At 39.0% G+C, this 19,493-nt stretch overlaps 1 protein-coding gene across 1 annotated transcript; it reads right to left on the bottom strand.

Moving 5' to 3' along the window:
• Positions 1–2,814: 2,814 nt before the first annotated feature.
• On the bottom strand, positions 2,815–19,079 carry LOC119738613 (polycomb group protein Pc-like). The gene is made up of 5 exons (XM_038213521.1): positions 18,407–19,079; positions 14,547–14,590; positions 14,015–14,080; positions 8,049–8,103; positions 2,815–4,328 (listed from the first exon to the last, which is right to left on the bottom strand). The coding sequence occupies exons 1-5, from the start codon at positions 18,590–18,592 to the stop codon at positions 3,429–3,431; spliced, it is 1,251 nt and encodes a 416-aa protein (XP_038069449.1). The 5' UTR covers positions 18,593–19,079; the 3' UTR covers positions 2,815–3,428.
• Between the last annotated feature and the right edge of the window lie 414 nt (positions 19,080–19,493).

The following is a 19,493-nucleotide window of genomic DNA, read 5'->3' as shown; positions in this document are numbered from 1 at the left end:
GGTAAACGATTTGTGATGAACGCATGCAGTGACTGCGCGTTTTCATGCTAGGTTAAAGTTTAGTTTTGAATCTATTTTGGTCACTTCAAAAATACTGCTCCGTGTCAATGTTGCGATATAATTATAAAGTACTACATGCACTGCTGCTTGCTACTCTATCCATGTATATAGTCTTATCATCAGTTGACGTGCTGTGTTAGAGTAAAGTATAGAAGCATGAAGTAGAGAGTAACAGATAACAATTAAGTTCTATAATCAATAATGCGAATGAAGGAAAGGTTAGGAGGTCACGTACACTTCGTTCGATTGCAGGTACGTGGAGTAGGGAACACGCAACATCAACATACTCCATGCAAGAACGATGAAATGAAGATCAATAAGCGATCGCCACAATTTCACATTCGAAACAGAATTCAAATTCACACATAACTGCATGGCATTCAATTTTCTGAAGATGATCAGGATAAGTGTTACCGACTCCTGTTTGTCCAAATCAACAAATAAGACTGATTCGCGTTTGGTAATTTCTCAAGATACTTCCCAAGGAATCTATTAAATTTATCGGATGCTAGATGCGACTTTAATGACCTTCTGCCCTTCGCATGGTTTGGTGAAAGAGACTATGAGCGTCTGCCATATGCACAAGTTTTCACCTGATTGCTTAGTAATCGTCATGATAACTATACTTGAAAAGAGTCTCCCTTTTTCAAGGTCCAACATGGCCGCGATTCACTGCAAAATATCGAATTTTATCTTGTTTGTTTGTCCCTGCAGGAGGGAATAAAACATGGGAGGTTTGCTCAACTGCATGCACACTCATTCTAAAGCATACACGGAGAACCATCTCTGCATGACGCTTGATACTACACATGCAGTTCGCTCAGGACAATGCTCAATGAAAGACATTTCTTATTGTACTGCTTTGTCCAGTCTATAATTATACCTTTGAATGCATTTGGATTGACGTCACGCGCGTTATTAATCATTAAACGGCACATTACCTTTTAATGCTGCAGTGTGTTATTATATCTCTCACAGAATACAATTCAATATCCGTAGGTCTAATGGTATCCGTCTCATCGAATTTCTTTAGATAATAACTCAACACAGAACGATTTTCATTTCAAGAAATATTATATGACAATAATTATAATTATATCATTTATCAAGTAGAGAAGGCGAGCACGGAATATGCAAATTGTTTCGCATTTATAGCCTAACTAAAAACATGCACATGTCCTACACGATGACAAAAGGTGTGCGAGTAAAGCCCTCAAATTGAGCCTTGATGACCAAAAAAGAACACGCCGACTCCATTGTATGCGCGTTGCATTTGCTAGAAAGAGAATTAATTATACTTTCCCGTGCAATTCAGACAAAAAATCGCGAAACCTTAGACTTATCGATTTCATGTGCTCACGATCGAACCTTATTCCAAGACAACTTGCTATGATGAAATCCCCAGCTGTCCGATCCTAACGAGAAAACAATCTGTCTAAAAATTGGGTCCCTCGCGTGTTTTTTAAGCAAATGATAATTATGGCTCTTTGCACAAAGGGTGAACATTCACTCTTCCGATTGAGCTAGGGAAAAGCGCGGGCGTTTATTGAAACTCTTTCAAAAGCAGAATATAACTTTCCACTCTAAATCCTGTTACCCCTCCTTGCATTAGTCGATACAGTGACATTCCACACTTAATTTGTAGGATTAATGTACAATTAATAATAATAATAACAATTGGGAGGAGGAAAATAATCCTTACTCGCGGCTGAGAAGCTGAATTGCGAAGAACGCAGATTTTTCCGGAGGGAGGAAAGCCAGAGAGCCGGAAAAAACCCTCGTGGCACAGGAGAGAATCAATGCACAACTCTACTCACATAATGGTCCGAGCCGGGAATCGAACCCGGGCCACAGTGGCGAGAGGCAAGCAATGTACGCACTAGCCATCACTGCCACCTACTAAATTGCATTGCAATTATACTATAATTATTGCAACTTACCTCTAACTCATTTACATTGAAATTTTCAATATTCCCATTTCCAATATATAAAACCCAACTATCACCGCTTCGTTGGTAAACGGTACGGTGTTATGTTCAATGCGCGATCGACGCCGCTGGTTCCAGTCCGACTTTTAAACTCTTAAACAATAAAATATAATGGACTTTGTGACCAGGTCAGATGAGAGTAGCACGCGTTTGAACACAAAATGTCGAATGTGCCAAAGTTTGGTTCGAGTAACCACAATCCTTTGCGTTTCCTTACACGATAGAGTGACCGGAAGTCAACTTGTACTAATGGCATTAGTTGAGACAAAAAGGTAAAGAGGGAACTAATCCAGTACAGCAAATAATCGTACAGTGTTATAGTACTGCGTGTAATTATGCAATATTGTTAATTAGCAATTAAATTTCATATAGTGATCGTGCCAATTGCTATCCAACAGAATTCGAAATGAAAATGGGTATTTCCCGAAATACCCGCAATTTTTTTGCGAGGCTCTAGCGTCGGCGCGGAAACAACAACCGCCATTATTTTTATACAATTTTAAAGCTTGGGATCTTAACTTTATCCCTGGTGAGTTTTGGTTTAATATTTAAAAGAGTTTCAAAATTATTCATTTCAAATAAGGGCATGTCGAGAAAAATAATCAACCGATTTCAAGGGAAATCGATGATGTGGTACATCAGATGCAAACTCGAGTCAACAAGCTGTTGAAATAACCAAAAAATATAAAACAGTTGATTTATATTAAAAACGTATTGAACTTGAAACGAAGAACAATAGTGTGAATTTATTTTAGGTGTAGTCTACGTGGATCGAAAAAGAAAAGGAAACACAAAAAGTAAAAGGCTGAGATCGTCACATTATGAACATGATGAAGCATTTCCACATTAGAACAAAATGCACATGGTTGATTTTCTTTGAAATCGGTTTACTTCGTTTTTGACATGCCTATTTCAAAACCTTTTTGAAAATCAAACCAATACTTACCAGAGATAAAGTTAAGATTCCAAGCTTTAAAATGATATGAAAATAATGGCGGTACGTGTTTCCGCTGCGACGCTAAAGCCTCGCAAAAGAAAAGTTGCGGATATATTTGGGACTCGCTGTATTTCTGAATTACTTGAAGCATGCATGTATGGGTGAAGTGGATGGTTTTATGCCCGTCGTAACTAAGTCATTCAGACGCAATCTTAGTATCTATGATACTGTTAATCATTTCTGGTATGCGATCAGCTTATGATATCGGATCACGGCATAATACATGACATATTAATGAGATGTGCTGAGAAGCAGAAGGTCGTGGGTTCACATCCCAGTGAGGGATGTACCGAGCACTCAGTGCCTGCATATGGCATCGATGGATGGCAAACATCTTGTTCGTAACAATTATTGTCAACAAATTGCGAGTGCAATCAGGTTAATCATGTGATAACCTTGTTTCCAAAGAAACCATCAGCATGACCACTTTCCCTGATAGTAATAGTGACACCGCCTGCTGTTACATCAGTCACCACTACCCCCTCTGATCTCTTGGCGCGTTGAGGCATGGACGCATCCAAGTTGGTGGGTTTGGCAGGCATCGAGATGGCTTCTTTGTTTACTGGAGGAAATCTGAACCTCCTCTTCAGTTCTCTGTCGTTTGTGTTGTCATGGCAACATTCTTGTGATGATTGTTGATTGGCAACAGGCTCGCGTGTGGTTTCTACCCTTTTTGAATTCTTTGGGTAATATTTGATTTCGTCCGGGTCAGAAAAATGTGCCTCATCCGTGTCCGAATCGTCTTTTTCCTCCGTCGGATGATGTTCTCGCAAAGTCTCGGTAGATGTGATCCTCCTGAGCACGAGTTTTGGCGAGAGCTTGGGATCCAGGCGATGCTGTTCCGTATTTCTGTCGAGCTGTAGTTCTGGCAGCTCGTCCACGTAAAAACTCGCGAAGTCTCGTTCGGTGGCGGCGCAGGCTTCCCGGTCACCTGATTCGGACGTGTTGAGTGAAGTCTGACTACGGTCCGAGTTGGGACTCCATGTCCAATCCGATCGGTAATCTCCCGGGTTGACTGCCGCGGTATCTCGCCTACCAAACGAGGCACTGGGAGCCGAAGTAGACCTGGAGTAAGCCTTCCGAGCGGTAAGCCCCACCGTATCTGACGCCTGATTCCCTACCGGGAATCGCGACGATTGCCCCGGTGGAGAGGCAGCGGTGACCACTGGGGTGTGCCTCGTACACCATGTCCCGTTGCTTGGATCCTTCACCAATCGAAATCGGCTTGGAAATTCAGAGTTAGGCCAGTCATATGGTACATTAGACAGGTACATGGGAGACGGCTGTGAAAAGAAAACAAACAAATCACAGAACAGTCAGTTTTGTTTGAAATACTTCAACTTTGAACGTTTGTGCACTCTTGTAAAACAGAGGTACATTAGAAAATAAAATGGACAATCATTTGTTCACTAAAATGTCATCATCATAAAGGATAGAAAGGCAAAAAAACCCAGTTAAGACGGGGAAAAGTAAACTTTGTTGACCAATGAAACGAGGGATGATGAAACGTTGTACTAAGAAGCAAATGTGCGAAAAACCTAAACAAAACAGATGAATGAGTATGATTCCATATTACACTGGGCACACCTTAAGTGATGGTAATGATGATGCATGCATCGCGGTTTCGTAGATAATTATTACGAGACAATTAAAAAAAAAGCTTTTTTGGATTTCCTTTATCTGTCATGGCACCATTCAGTGGCATAACTAAGGGAGACGCCGGGGGGGGGGGGGTTCATTCAAGGTCAGTGCAACATCTTTAAGTGTGCCCCGTGATGAAATGTAAGGGGAAAGGAATGAGTATTATTGTGCAAAACCCATTGAGTTCCCCCTTCAGAAAATGAAGCCCCTATATATACTCTTGAAAAATTCTACAGGGTGAGTGAAAAAAAAAACCAAATGACAGGACCAATTTTTGAATGAAGTTTTGCCTTTAGCACTTATATGAAAGCCCAGTCATTAAACTTTCTTTAGGTAAGAGAATCATTCACATCACTCATGTACTTTTCAAGTTACGGAACTTTGCACACAAAACACCGTTTTAAAGCTCTGTCTACGGATCACAGAAGAGGTAAGCGTCCTTCAACAAAACGAATTCAATTCAAAAACAATTCTCTCAGGGATGCATGTGAATTGTTTTCGATTTGCTGAAACATTTACCTTTTTTTGGGATCCGTGGACAGAACTTTAAAAAGGTGTTTGTGTTCAAAATTCCGTAACTTGAAAAGCACATAAGTGATTTGAATGATTCTTGTACTAAAAGAAAGCTCATTGATTGGGCTTTCATATCCTAGATTTTGAAAGTGCTAAAGACAAAACGTTATTCAAAATTGGTCTGCCATTTGGATTGCGTTTTTTTTTTTTACTGTAGTTAACTTTGAGTGGAAAACGTCAAATTTGCATACAGCTAATCCTAGCTGTAGGAAATGGGTGCACGTTTTGACTCTTTCTAGTCAAACCTAACCAGGTATTTTGGGTCCCCTGCAGCATTGGCCCCCGTTAAGACTCTAGAATTATTAAATTATGGAACAAGTAGAACTTCATAGATTGATTGGGTTAATACGGACAAAAACTGACATTAGATGCTGAAATGTGAAAGTAAGCCAGCCCTGCACGGTTTGTTTTTGCGCGGATCTATATTCAGAGTTAATATTAATTTGGTCAGTAAGATTTATTCTTCATTTTTTTGTTTTCGAAATCGATGCCATGATGTACTGGTGTATGATTGAACAATGCCGGGACACACACAATCCAAATAATAGCAAAATATTAAATTATGGAACACATAATCCAATTTTCCCCCGAAATTAAAAAAACTGAAGGAAAAAAACTATGAATAATCTCACCTATAAGCAAATCTTGCGTACGCTAGAAACTAGCCATTTCTATCCCATATATCCCATATAATAATACACAATGAATCTTCCTAGTTAATCGTCTCAGACTGTCATTAAGTCCCCAGCAATTAATGCTTTATTACGGACGAGGTTTATGCCGCACAGCCGTTGCTTTTAATGTACCTTTCATGTACCTTTTGACGTGTGGCGGTCCGAGCACGCTACCAAAGGCAATGATGCAAAAACTGAACTTGAATTCGAATTTACATGATATGCGTATACGGTTTAAAAGGTGTGCGTACAGAAACATTGGATCGGGGGGGGGGGGGGGGGGGGACGGGGGTCATCCCCCCCCCCCACCCCAACGATTTTATTTTTCGGAGGAGTGAAGACAAACATTGCGTATATCCCTCGCTAGCCGTCACCTGAAATAGCATACGCTACTAGAGATATACTTCATCCACTTCCCCTTTTTTGTAAAACAAATACTCGAGCCCTCTTGGCTCCCCGAAAATTCTGGATCCGCCCTTGACAAGAAACGTCACTGCGGCACCGGAAAAAGTTTCCTGTTACTTCATCTTTTTTTCCGTTGTTATTTCATCGAGATAACCATAGGCAGTGTGTAATATCGAGTTTTGGGTATGTTGGGATTCGACATTTTTTTTAGCATAAAACAGTGAACTAATCGCCGGATTTTTCCGAGCCACATACAGATACCATTTTCAATGGTCCCTAATTGTATATACGCAAAGGGATACCTTACGCATTTCGTGTGTGCCAAACTGTGTAATATGATATATGTGGTATATCTTTTTATAACCATCCCTACCAGCACAATATGCTACATCATTATACAACAGATGGTGTCATCTACCATTATGACACCAGCATTATCTACCTTGATTGAACGTTTGATATTTACTCGTGGTTATATCACCTGTTCATTCGTTGTTTACAGAGAGCCTGTACCATACCTCTGGTAACCACAGAGGATTCTTTATATCACACCATAATTTGCTGTTGTTTTCATTTTAATTTATAGAAATGAGAGCAGTGGCGTAGCCACGGGGGGCTTGGGGAGGGGGGGGGTGCGACAGCCCCCCCCCCCATGAAACCATGTCGCCCCCACTGAGATTTTGACTTTCTAAAAAATTATCATTGATCTACATGACGCCCCATGAAATGTTCCAGCCCCCCCCCCCCAGCGCCCCCCCCCCCCCCCCCCCCCCCCCCCCCCCCACTGAAAAATTCCTGGCTACGCCACTGAACGAGAGTTCAACGAAGCACGAAGAGAAGTTGCATATTTCATTGAAATCAGTTGGATAACTTTCGGTCATAGGCTGATACGCCGAACTGAAATATAGTCGTCAAAATCAAATTCACTGTTAAAAGCAGACTTTTCCAAATGTACGTGTACACTAACCAAATGAGATTTGGATGCAGAAGACGACCTCAGAAGAAACAAACCTAGTGCACATTACACAAAGTGGGTTGGGTTAATTTCACCCAGGAATCAAGGCTGAAAATGATTTGAATGCAGGGATTAAATTAATATATCTTAGACAGAAAATAGCAATCTTCTTAAAATCCTCAAAATGTAGTCGATGAAAAATCCTCTTGCACAACACGAGCCTATAATAAGCGAAAGCCCACAACGTAAGCTTTCATTTTGTATATAATAGAGCTCCATAGTCCCTCCCATTCTGGAGATATGACGTAACATAACATTAATAACGTCCTTAGAGCTCAAATTACACAACTGAGAAAACAGGCTTTGTGTTCATCAAAATCAACATTTCTGTGAATGAAACCTGAAACTGTAGGTATTAAAGATGTCATTCATGATAAAAAATGAAAATCACATTTTGACAAAATTTTCATCCTCTTAATGTTGAGCGGGCGATTACACAATAATGCTCAGCGCGACTTAATACTCTTTTGTGGAGCTGGTCACAGATATGTAGGCTGACAACAAAACTTCTTAAAAAAACATAAACAGCCACACAACTGCATTGTCTAGACCTCCCATCCATTTTGTCATCATCTGGAATTCGCACGTGTATCGATTATTCCTGCTTTCACTTCATATAAACTCTCATCAGACGACACGATTTCTTGGCGCGCTTTATTTTCTGACTTGGCGCCTTTTTTCCCCTTTCTTCTCACCTGCGATATCTGCCTTCTGGGCCGTCGACCTCTGCGTGACGTCACACCAGTGCGCCTGCAAAGCAAACACAAGACAGTTTATGTCATACTGCCGACAGTGTGTGAAGAATAAAGGCATTGAGTACTCCTACTCTAAGATTATTCAAAACACCGTTAAAAAAATCAGTCTATCTCCGAAATATACATGGCAAATTCACCGTTAAAAACATCCATCGTGTCAAAAAAAGAAAACGTGCACGGAAATTATTCAGCTTCAATATTACTTCCGTCAAGTTCAAAGTCTTCAACATTTAATGGCGTTGATCTCCGATGCAGACAAAACGGGCAAATTAAAAAGTCACGAATAGAATTTGTTTGAAGCAAAAATACGTGCTCCCTTTATAGTGATAACATTTTAAAAAAAATAGGAATTTTCAACATTTGATTTGAAATTGTAATTATCTCTTTGAAGTTGCAAGCTGCCAAGGAGAGAACGCTTGATTTGTGGAAATTGTGTGCGATTTGGGGCTCATTTATTTTTGTACCGTATTTGAGTTTATCAGTATTTCAATTTCGTATGATTATAATCGAATTCAGATGTTTTTTTTATAGAGTTTCAATTACCTCCGAGTCCAAAAGCCTCACCACCACAGGAAATTTTATGCAGGAAAACTTGAGTACAGACCTGACGATATATAATCTTCGACAACATGCGGCCTCGTTTCATTATTGATCACAGAAACTTGACGAGTTAAAAACAACGACTGATTTTTCTCTAGTCACGCGGTATTATCTAGCTTGCAGAACTTGCCGGCACTGAGATATTCACAATATTATAAGGACTTGAGACACGACCACAGACTGCGCCGACTTAATAACGAACTATATATACTAAGGGAAATTTCCAAAAATGCGTATTAGTCACATCGTTTGAAAAGGCCTTCCTAAAGTGTTTTCTTCAAAATGACAGCTTGAAAGAATAATTTTAGAATAGTTTAGTACCAATACCATCTAAACCAAGTATGCTTTTTAACAATAATGTCGTCATATACTTTTTGGATAGCTTCAAATGATGTACCATTCTACAAAGGAAATAATATCTGTACGGCAAGGTGTAAACGACTCGCGTGGATGTCCAATTCATCAATTTTTAACGGCTTGATATTCGATGACAGAGAGCTGATTAAATAGTTATTATTATTGGAAGAGACAGATAATTTGCTGCTTATCAAAGGCTGATATATACGTATACATGATGATAAACGTTCTCTTTCGACTTACAGAAACGCAAAGGAGTGTGGGTAAGCCGAACGCCAATGGACCATTCCATGGCAACTCACGTTACATTTTTAGGATTTTCCGTTAACTCTGTGCTGACGCTGTTTTTTTTTTAAATAAAGTCAAAGCATTAAGAGGGAGATTTTTCTTACAAAAGATCCCTTGAAGTTGAGTGACTAAGCTACAAAAAAGAAAAGAAAAGATGCCAACAAAATAAAGTTCTGTTGGTTTGGCAATACTTTTTTTTTAATCGGCGACTCACGTTTACACAAAGAGGACATGGCAAAAAATAAACACCATGCAATTTAAGTTCACTCATGTGCACTGTTGGAAACATCTTGTCAGTGCCATTTTATCATTATGCTACCATTATTTCAAAACAATTAATCATGAAGTCGCTAGAGCGATACATTTCGGTAACTCACGTTACCGTTACTCACGTTACAGTTTGTCCCCGTGTTTGGTACAAGTTAAAACATAAGTACATTGTTATCTAACAAAATATTATACAAAACGTGAACCTTTCTCTTCGCCTGAAAAACAAAACCTCAAAATAAGACTTGGCAAAATAACTATGTAAAATCCATAATTTTAGAGGTCCCCCATTCCATGATACACCACTGAAATAAAAGTTCTTAATTGTTGTCCTTTTCAATTTGATACCACATTAATTTTTGAGTTTGTGATGCTTGTAGTTCTCACGATTCCCCCTATTGATCAGGCAGCCGTGTCTACTTTCTCATGGAATTGATGTCATCACTTGGCATCCAATCATGGCATACATGATTTTGGTCTCTTTCATATTCATTATCTCATTGAATCAATCTGCACGCATGCGCTCAGACTGATGCGCAATCAACCTTACATTTCCTCGTCTTTCAAACATTGCATTGTATGCAAATCTCTCGATTCTCTCATGAACGTTCTTGCCTGCAAATTAAGTATTGACGAGGCTGGAAAGATAATTCCGGACCACTTTTTGTGTTTGTATTTCCTGATATTTAGAGGTGTGGTCAGCTGTGTTGTTTACATCACCCGTGGCTTCGGAATATCAATTTCTGTGTTAAAGTACCTTGCATGAGAAAGTAGGTAAACAGTGTAACATTAAAGGGAAGACCCCACTCAGTAATTGCCATGCTTCTCACCAACAGGAAACAATGCACACTGCCTCTATAATTACCCTCTTGTTAGCATTGTCCTCCATAACTCTTCTTACGGATGTGTTATTTTTAGGTTCAACGTAGCAGTACATTCACACTGCATTTTTGCCTCGTCGTAGCCTCGCATTATATTTAGAAGTTCGTCTATGTGTCGCAAAGCAATATACAATGAAAACAACTCAATTATGGTTGCTGACAAGAGGCGGATAACTACATTCCATGTTCTATTATTAATCCTTTTAGCACCGCTTTCGGACTGCCTTCTAGAGTAGAGCTGCGATTCAGAATAGTGAATGGAAAATTCATAATTAAGCACTTGCCTGGAAAAGTTAAGAACAATGCCTTGTTTTGTTTTATGCAAGAAAGGTCTTTTTAGTCCCTTTATAGTCTTAAATTCTTTAAGCTACTTAGGTCTCTTGCTAAAAATCTTTGGAGCAATGTTTTCTTTCAAATAATTATAAAACAGTAGAATTGCGGTGCTATTTGTACTAGGCCTACATGTGCGCCCGAAATCACACCCAATTTCACCCAAATCCAATGAAGTATTTAATTGCTGTTGTCTCACTTGGACAAAGGACGACATGCCAAATCTGAACTCGGTTATCTATCTGAGCTCAAGGCCATAGTGGTTGCCTTTTGTCAAAAACAAAATCCTTATAATCCTGTGTCTTTGAGTGCCGAAGATATCCTGGTTTTAAAGCCAACGAGATATCACTGAAGTATTCCAACCAATACGGAAGAAAGCCGGCGATGTGTTATGAAATATGCCCTTTGTAAATTTTCAATTTCCTCAATAGGCATTTCCCCGAGGCGCCCCAACAGGAAATACAATCTAAACAAAAAATAACAAAAGGTCGCGTTTCCTGAAATGCCGTTATTAATTGGCGAAATTAAATTTAAACGAAAAATAATCAACGCGCAATGACGTCATGCGCGGAGAGAAATCGATCGCTGTGAAAAATGTTAATGAACTATCTCAAATATAAAAATATGGCCAGTGAAGCAGACAGGTCAATTACTATGATTGTGTCTTCCACACGTGCTTACAGAAAACGCCATGAACGGGAAAACGTAATTATAAACAAACATATCATCACGAATTTGCATTTGCTAAAATAAAGTTTATTTGATGGGGAAAAATACGATAAAATATCAAATGTCAGAGAGCATTTACGTGAACGTAAGGAAAAATACAGATATCAATGAGTTTTTAAAAATCGATATGGTGCCTTACTGTCGTTTTTTTATTTACTGAAAGATGGTTTCAAAGTTTACCCTGCAAACATTGTATTTCACTTTCGAATTTTGATTACGCAAAGTCACAGAATTTAGTCATAAATTCACTGATCGGATCGCCTTCGCATCTACATCGTGGATCCGGGGATTACATTTCGTACAGTGATTGATGGCCTCGCATTGTTTATTATTTATTTAAAAAAAATTCAACAAACAGTGCAAGCCGGATCTTCGAAAATCAGAATTCGGGTGTTTTTTTAACATGCCCACAGAATTAAAATGGATTCCACTGGTTTTCGATTTGCACATGTTATAGCAACTGTGCACCACACAGAGGAATTTGTAATGAAATTTACAATCAGCCCTTGCGCCTGACGATTATCCAGTTGCTGGTGTGTTTTTTTTTCAATCGAAAGGTGTAAATAAGTTCCCCTACGTCAGCGTCGTCATGGCAAGCGATAGAGCAAATAAAAAAAATCCTGAACTTATTCACACAATTAATGGACTATATTTCATTTTTCTTTAATCTTTTGATTTCGAAGCAGTGCGAAGACAGGCTGCACTAGTTTATCCACTAACTTCTATTTGAAAAGTGTGTGGAATGTGAGGGAAACTAATCAGTTTTTTTCTATTATATAGAAGAGTTGGTTCTGAAAAACTTGTGAGAGTTTTCTTGATGTATGAGACTTTGAACGCTGTCTGTCCTCAGAATAAATTAAGGAGATGGACAAAGTAAACTATTTTGAATGTCAACCTACAATTCGTCATACAGTATGTCACAAAAAAGTGTCCGTTTTACTGTTTTTTAAAATAACTACAAAACCACGAAGGCAGTTATGCAGATACCTCTTATCCTTGGCTTCAACCCCTATGAGTTTCATGTTATTTACATCACGCCTCGCTGCACAATGGTTGATCACAACATTTTTAACATTGTGACCAAATTCCTTGACTTATTCAATTTCAGTGCTGTGTTATGTACAAGCTGTATAAAATCCCATGTTGTGAAAAAAAGGCTGAATGGATGTGGTTTAGGATTGGAATCATTTGCCCTAGGGCATTAAACTCTTGCCATGATGACTGATGCAATGATGCCATGATGACTGATTCACAACATGAACGATTTTACACAGCTTGCATAATACATCACTGAAATTGATTAAAGGCAAGGAACTTGGTCACAGGGTCCAAAAAGGTTGTTGCGATCGATTGACCATTGTGAAGTGATGCGTTACTATAATTCAATGAAACTTATAATGTTGATGTCAAGAAAAAGGAGTTTCTGCACAATTAAAATAAAATTGACTTCATGGTTTTGTAGATATTTCAAAGATAGTCAGACGGACAATTTTTGGGGACAAACTGTACAGTGGAGAGTGATATTCGCAATCTTCATTCTTATAAGATTTTTTTTTTTGGGGGGGGTTAATTAATAATTAGAGATATTTTTCTCATAATACAGAGATATCGGGCAAAAATAGGTAAAAAAGGCGCCTTTACTCATGGGCCTACGATGGCGTATAGTTGACGGTATGAACGCATCACTTGGACATATTGGATATCGCGATTCAGTAAGTTGCACAATGAATCGAAGTCTGAGCAGTTCCCTTGAAACATAATGTCCAATAACACAATAATAACGCGCTGTTTACAAAAAGGAAACACACAATGACATCTGGCCGTCGGGACCCGATCAACAATTCCCCTTGCAACAACACATTTGTCCCATTTTTCCCTCTTTCTTTCCTATTTTGGTTTCCTTTATACTGTTATTCGTGCTTAATATAGAATCACAATTTGGGGACTTAAAGTTCCGGGAATTATTATATATTTGTTTTCTGCTGCACAAAATCCCCTCCCACGTTGTTTTTACACGTGAAATGAATGTAAAGCCGGTGTTACAGCGTTAAATTTTGTGAATGGTGTCGGGCTGACTCGCTCTGCACTGCCGTGCAATATCGGCTGCTCATATCATACATCTAGAATTGGACATAAAGACACTTTGAATATTTCTTTTAGAAATTCCGAAAGTTTCTCAACACTGCAAAAACAAAATAGCGGCGCTAAATTTAACATCAGTGTACGACCTGAAAAAAACCCCCCAAAACAAAAGAGAGTGACTCAAATAATGTTTCATATTTTTATTAATTGGCGTATAAACACTCTGAAGTAACTAATTTAGCTACACAAGTAGTAAAAAAACCAGCACATTTTCAGAAGGAGTTTCTGACAGGAATTACACTCTACTCTGTCTAATTACACTCGTAGGCCGACATGAAAATTAAGGAGAATTTCCTGATGCTCTTGTCTTACCTGGTTGCGTATGTGTCTAGTAACCTCTTGTCTAAGATGTTGTCCTCCGGTTCCCAGGTGTTGTGTCTGTGGACAGAGAAGCAATGTGAGTTGATATTAATTAATCATTATAAAAAAACAATACATGTTAAGAAGTGGAATCATTTTAATTGGTTGCGACGAAAATTATGTATTATCGTAAGGTACGCTGACTGCGTCCCAGATATCAAAACTATCGCAGACAATATGGGAAAAAATACAGCGCGCGTGGAAAAAAAATTACAACAGAACTGATCTTTGAGCCATTGATATTAAGGTTAAATTCTTCAGAGGTCATTTAAAAAGGCGACGCTTTGGCTAGTTCTAAATTAGACAATTATAGTTATTGTCTCCATTGCGATTTCTCAAAATGGCGTTCAATCAATTAAGCGACAAAATTGTTGAGCTAAATTGTCGAAACTTTGCGCAAAAATCGGAATTTATACAGAAACAACTCGCGATAGTCAAATGCTTGAATCGGATGGAAATTCCAGATAAACTCAAAGAAACTTACTTGTTGGACCACCCCTTCCATTTCACCAGATATTCCGATATTCCCTGAAAAAATATTAATCGGAAAGCAAGTAAAACTGTGTTAATCGGGCGATGTTCTTAATGCAGTCACTCACAATATAGTTGAAAAGTGCTAAAGAAGTATAGCTATATTTAATGGTTTTTTGGGTTTCATTCACTATTAAAACACCCAAAGTTCGCTAAGTCACATGTTATCATTCTATAGTGAGATATGATCCAAAATGTGTGGTAATGTCACTGTCAGTATCTATTTTGATATTTGTCTTCTTCATTGTAAAGATGCAAATGCTTATTGTTATTTTTCGCTTAACATTCAAGCCCTGGGCCCAATTTTACAGAGCTGCTTAAGCACAAAGTTTGCTTAAGCACGAAAAAACTTGCTTAATATAATCAGGTTACCCCACCAAAACTTCATGTGATTGTTGTGCTAAGTAAACAAGAGCTAAATACCAGTCACAAGCAATGTACATCGCATGGAGTTTTGGCTGGTAACATGATTATATTAGAGCCTAAGCAAGGTTTTTGTGCTTGGGCAAATTTTACGCTTAAGCAGATCATGAAACAGCTCTATAACAAGTCTATATTTTTTGCAACTAGGCATCATATAGTGCGCATAAGTGGTTGTATTTTGAACAGATATGATATGTGAGCGTGTCGGTAATTATCTCTCGAGTAATCAATATGATTAAAGGAATAACAAGCTTGGCGTCGTGGGGATTTTGATAGGTTTACCAATTACAGAAAATAAGTACCTTGTAAAAACAAGGCATTAAAATTCGTCTCGAAATATCTGTAAATAATTTTAATTTACAATTTGAAGGTATAGGCATGATATAAAGGACCTTTTGAAATTATGGTTTCTGCTGTCACGTGCGGGAGCTTTGATCACATATTGCAAACACAACATAAATGTTTATGTTCTGGTCTTAAGTTATCAAATTTCCAAATGACATTTGTAACCTCTTCTGTTCCTTATAGAGTCACCTGTAATGTTTGCATCGATCATGTTGTGTTCCATTCAAGGGGACTTCACCATGGTTTTCTAGTTTGTAAATAATGCATCTCTATATCTGTATTTATGCATGTTGGCTAATGAGGAAATAATGTCATTCTTCGAGCCATCCTGCGCTTTAAAGGCAAATTGGTAACGAGCACAAAGGTGAATACCATTTTCATAATAAACTCATCATTTTTGTTTTCGCCTGCCTTGTAGAACTGACATGTACCGTACCGGCTATGTGAAACAGTACCCTCGCGGTGTACATTAAATTCAAACCAACCATGATATGCGTTCCGCCTGAATAAGTTTTAACATAAGAATTTTTGCTTACATGATTATCATATGGAAGGCTTTTCATGAATGTTTAACCAAAGACGACAGAAGGGTCTACACACTGGGCCGCATTTAGCCCATGTATTACGGGGTAATCATATACGATAGGACTGCCCGGTTCTCTCCGCCAATCTACAACCAGTCAACATTACGTGTGGCGCTTATTCAGTCATTCCGTCTGTCAGTCAGTCCGAAAGATACACGAGGCTGGCTCTTTGAGACCAGAAGAAAAGAATCTCTCGCGGTGATGTATGTAGCAGGCTAGAACGTAAGAATCCGATCAAGTGGCCCGACGCTAGCAGTTCTGGCTTATTCTCAATCTCACCGTACTGATATTATCTGCCACAATGTCCAATCATGAGTGCAAGATGATCACGTGCACAGATTCGTCTATGGATTATAATTCGACACATTCGCACCCTTTCGTATACAATCCCTTAAAGTCACGTAGGAACGGACTTGGTAATTACTCAGAAACGATATCGATTTAATGAGAAAATCCTTGCTAAGCATGAAAAAAAGGACTGGTATCAATGAATAATGCCTTCGCCTGAAATGGTATCGTCAGGGAAGCCAATAATCATCGATGTTGGTTTTTAAAAAGGTGTTCGCAAGCACATTTTTGTTTCACACTTATTAAACGACATCCACTGTGACCTCAACGCCCCTAGTGCTGATTTAGAGATTGTTCACGAGAAGGTGCGATTTCAAAAGATCAAAAGGCAATTTTTGAATCGCTTGCACCGCTCGGGCACTTGTGAGAACCAAGACAAATGTGCGTATGTTTTCTCTACTAACTGAAACATCAACATGTTGATTGCTACGCACTCTGCTTAAGATTTTGAGCAATAATGTTCCTTCAAACGAAAAAAGAAATACACAAAGTCCAAATGGTCCATTCAGTCGGTTAATTTATGTGACATCAAGGTCTCGTAGGATGGGTTACTTTGTAGTTGGATTCCAGAGATAGTGCGCGTTATAAATATTTGCATTATAATAACAAGTATACCCTTTGGGAGACACTTTAGCGTCATAAGTTATACCTTTGGAAGACACGTCGATTTAGAGAGACATTTCAATGTCTCCCTAATTTACATCCCCTACTTAGAGGCAAAATTTTACCGTCGCAAATAGGCGTTATGTCATTTCAGGCAGAAACCTCAATGTCACCGCTATTCCAGCACCAAAAGCTGCCAGAAGTTTGTATATTTTGCTGTCGTAGATTTTCTTTGCTTTGGTGACTCTTTGTTGTTGCAGTTGGCCTACATGACAGTAGGCAAATGTGCAAAGTTTTCTCACAAATGTCTTCAGTGAGCAAATTGTGGGTTCACAATTTGAACAGAATTTGAAATGTCATAAGAGCAACAGCGCCCTCATTTGTCAGGAAAAGCATGGACAATTTAAAATGTTTAAAGAAGTGCACTTTTCAATAAGATTAACCAAAAAGGGATGTCACATAGTTTTCATACATTTAAAGAGGAGTGGAAAGTTGCACAAAATATGTTCCCAAGTAAAATTCATGTTATGAGCCTTTCTGCCATTTAAGTACTATCACTCATCAAATCTAATCCATCTCGTCCGTGTACATGTAGCTCCATATTTATCGTACGATTGCGATTGAGATGTTATAGCGAAATGCACGAATGACAAACAAAAATGACTGTCCTGATCAAATTACTGGCTTTATTTTGGCGCGTTCACAACCAATTATCAGATTCACGGGCGGGAAATATTGAGTGCGATTAAGTTACTCGTGTTTTGTTACCGCATTTTGTGCACGAAGAAATGGAAATGTTCTTGCTGTCTTAACGGATCCATTGTGCTTTTCAACCCCGTCCTCAAAAAGGAAATAAAAAAATCCAGCACCTTAGAAACAACCCTTTTTTTTGGTGTAGAGCGAAATATGAGGTGTAACGGAACTATTGCTATGGTCTCCTTAGGAAACCTGATTTCCTGAAAATAATTCAGATTGGTACTACTGATTGGTAACTATTTTATTTAAATGTAAAAAAAACCCAAGTATTGCTCTAGAAGTTGTGAATATTACAGTCAAAATGGCGGGAAGTAATAGTCCTCCGCGTGAAAAAAATAACAACTTTGAGGCAAGGGGAGAGCTGGTCAAACTTGATGAGGGCGCTATTTAGGTCACTGTATTAATAGCGCATACCACTTTAATACTGAGGATTTATAAATGATGTGTTCTGGAGTTACATGCACATTACTATTTCTATTTTAGTAACTTTGTGACTTTTCTCCGAAAGCGCTGGCTGGAATCCCTGAAATGATATTGACAACAGTGAAATTCGGTGACATCGCCTCTTTCCGGTATTGAAATAATTGTGGCTGGAATGAAGGTACAAACTTCACCTGAATCTCCAAAAATAACCATGTTGCCTGAGCAGCCTAAATAATAACCATATCGAAAACATTCGTGTCAAAGCAGCAACTTACTTGTTTCAGCAATCATGCTGACACCCATCCCCTCAATCCTACTAATTGAAAGATACCTTTCTCCTTCGTTTCCCTTTAATTGCTTCCACGATGTAGACATCACTCCGAGACTGGCTAAGTCCTTCCACTACTCCAACGGGGCTGGCTGGTATGTCCAGACTGACCGGGCTTCTCCCCAGCTCTACCGGGTCCTCCGCGTCGCAAGCCCCGGGGGAATACATCCCATCACACGGTGATCCCATAGTTTGTCATCATTCAATGCAAATATGACAGTGCAGTCAGTGAATATAGCGCACCATATTTGCTTATATTATCACCAGAAGCCAGTAACACACATTGCACGAGACGGCTATTGAACATGTATTCTTTGGACCGACCTCGTATGCGGATCTGCCGCCATAGCGTTTATCATCGTCAGTTAAACACATCGATGTTTTCCGCATACGTGTACAGATTCACATGTATCATTGAGTTGGCGGACGCGATATGGTGGCACACATGATGAAGTATGGGACGGCTATATCGACGACGCCACTCGATATAGTGACGTAACCGACGTCAGTGATCACAGAATGAGATAGGGAATCCAGTAATCGACTCTCTACAGATGCTAGGCTTCGATTCCACTCAGTGTCGAGGTTTAGTGCTATGCCATCATAGATACATGATGATCCTAGACCTTCAGGTCCCAGCTAGCATGCACGGGTCAGCGGATTCAGCGAATTATTCCACAAAGCGTGTCCCTCTAGGCTCTACCTATATGATCAAAACCAAACACACAGAAATAGACAGTCCACCCACTCGATATTCAAACCAAACAGAAAGTGGGATACAAGATGCATGTCTGTTCAACCACGGTCTGTTCTACCATGGTAAGCCCACGTACAACACAACGCAACTTTTATTTGGTATCATACGCTTCACTTGGTATCTTATCGTGGTAGGCCTTTATAATTTTCTCGTACACAATACCATTTTAAAGGTACATAGCATCATTTGCTCTTTATGCATTTTTTGTTGGTATCAAGCAAAAAATTGCTCAAAATCGTTACGAAAGGATGCATAACAATCAACCTTTGGAGGTTTTAGCTCAGTGCATGGCTACTGTACACTTTGAGAACACAGAAAACACGTGTACACATT

Source organism: Patiria miniata, unplaced genomic scaffold (genome assembly GCF_015706575.1).
Source record: "Patiria miniata isolate m_02_andy unplaced genomic scaffold, ASM1570657v1 HiC_scaffold_3, whole genome shotgun sequence".
Classification (NCBI taxonomy): domain Eukaryota; kingdom Metazoa; phylum Echinodermata; class Asteroidea; order Valvatida; family Asterinidae; genus Patiria; species Patiria miniata.
The sequence above is the reverse complement of the archived record's forward strand: the minus strand, read 5'-3'. Positions and strand labels throughout refer to the sequence as shown.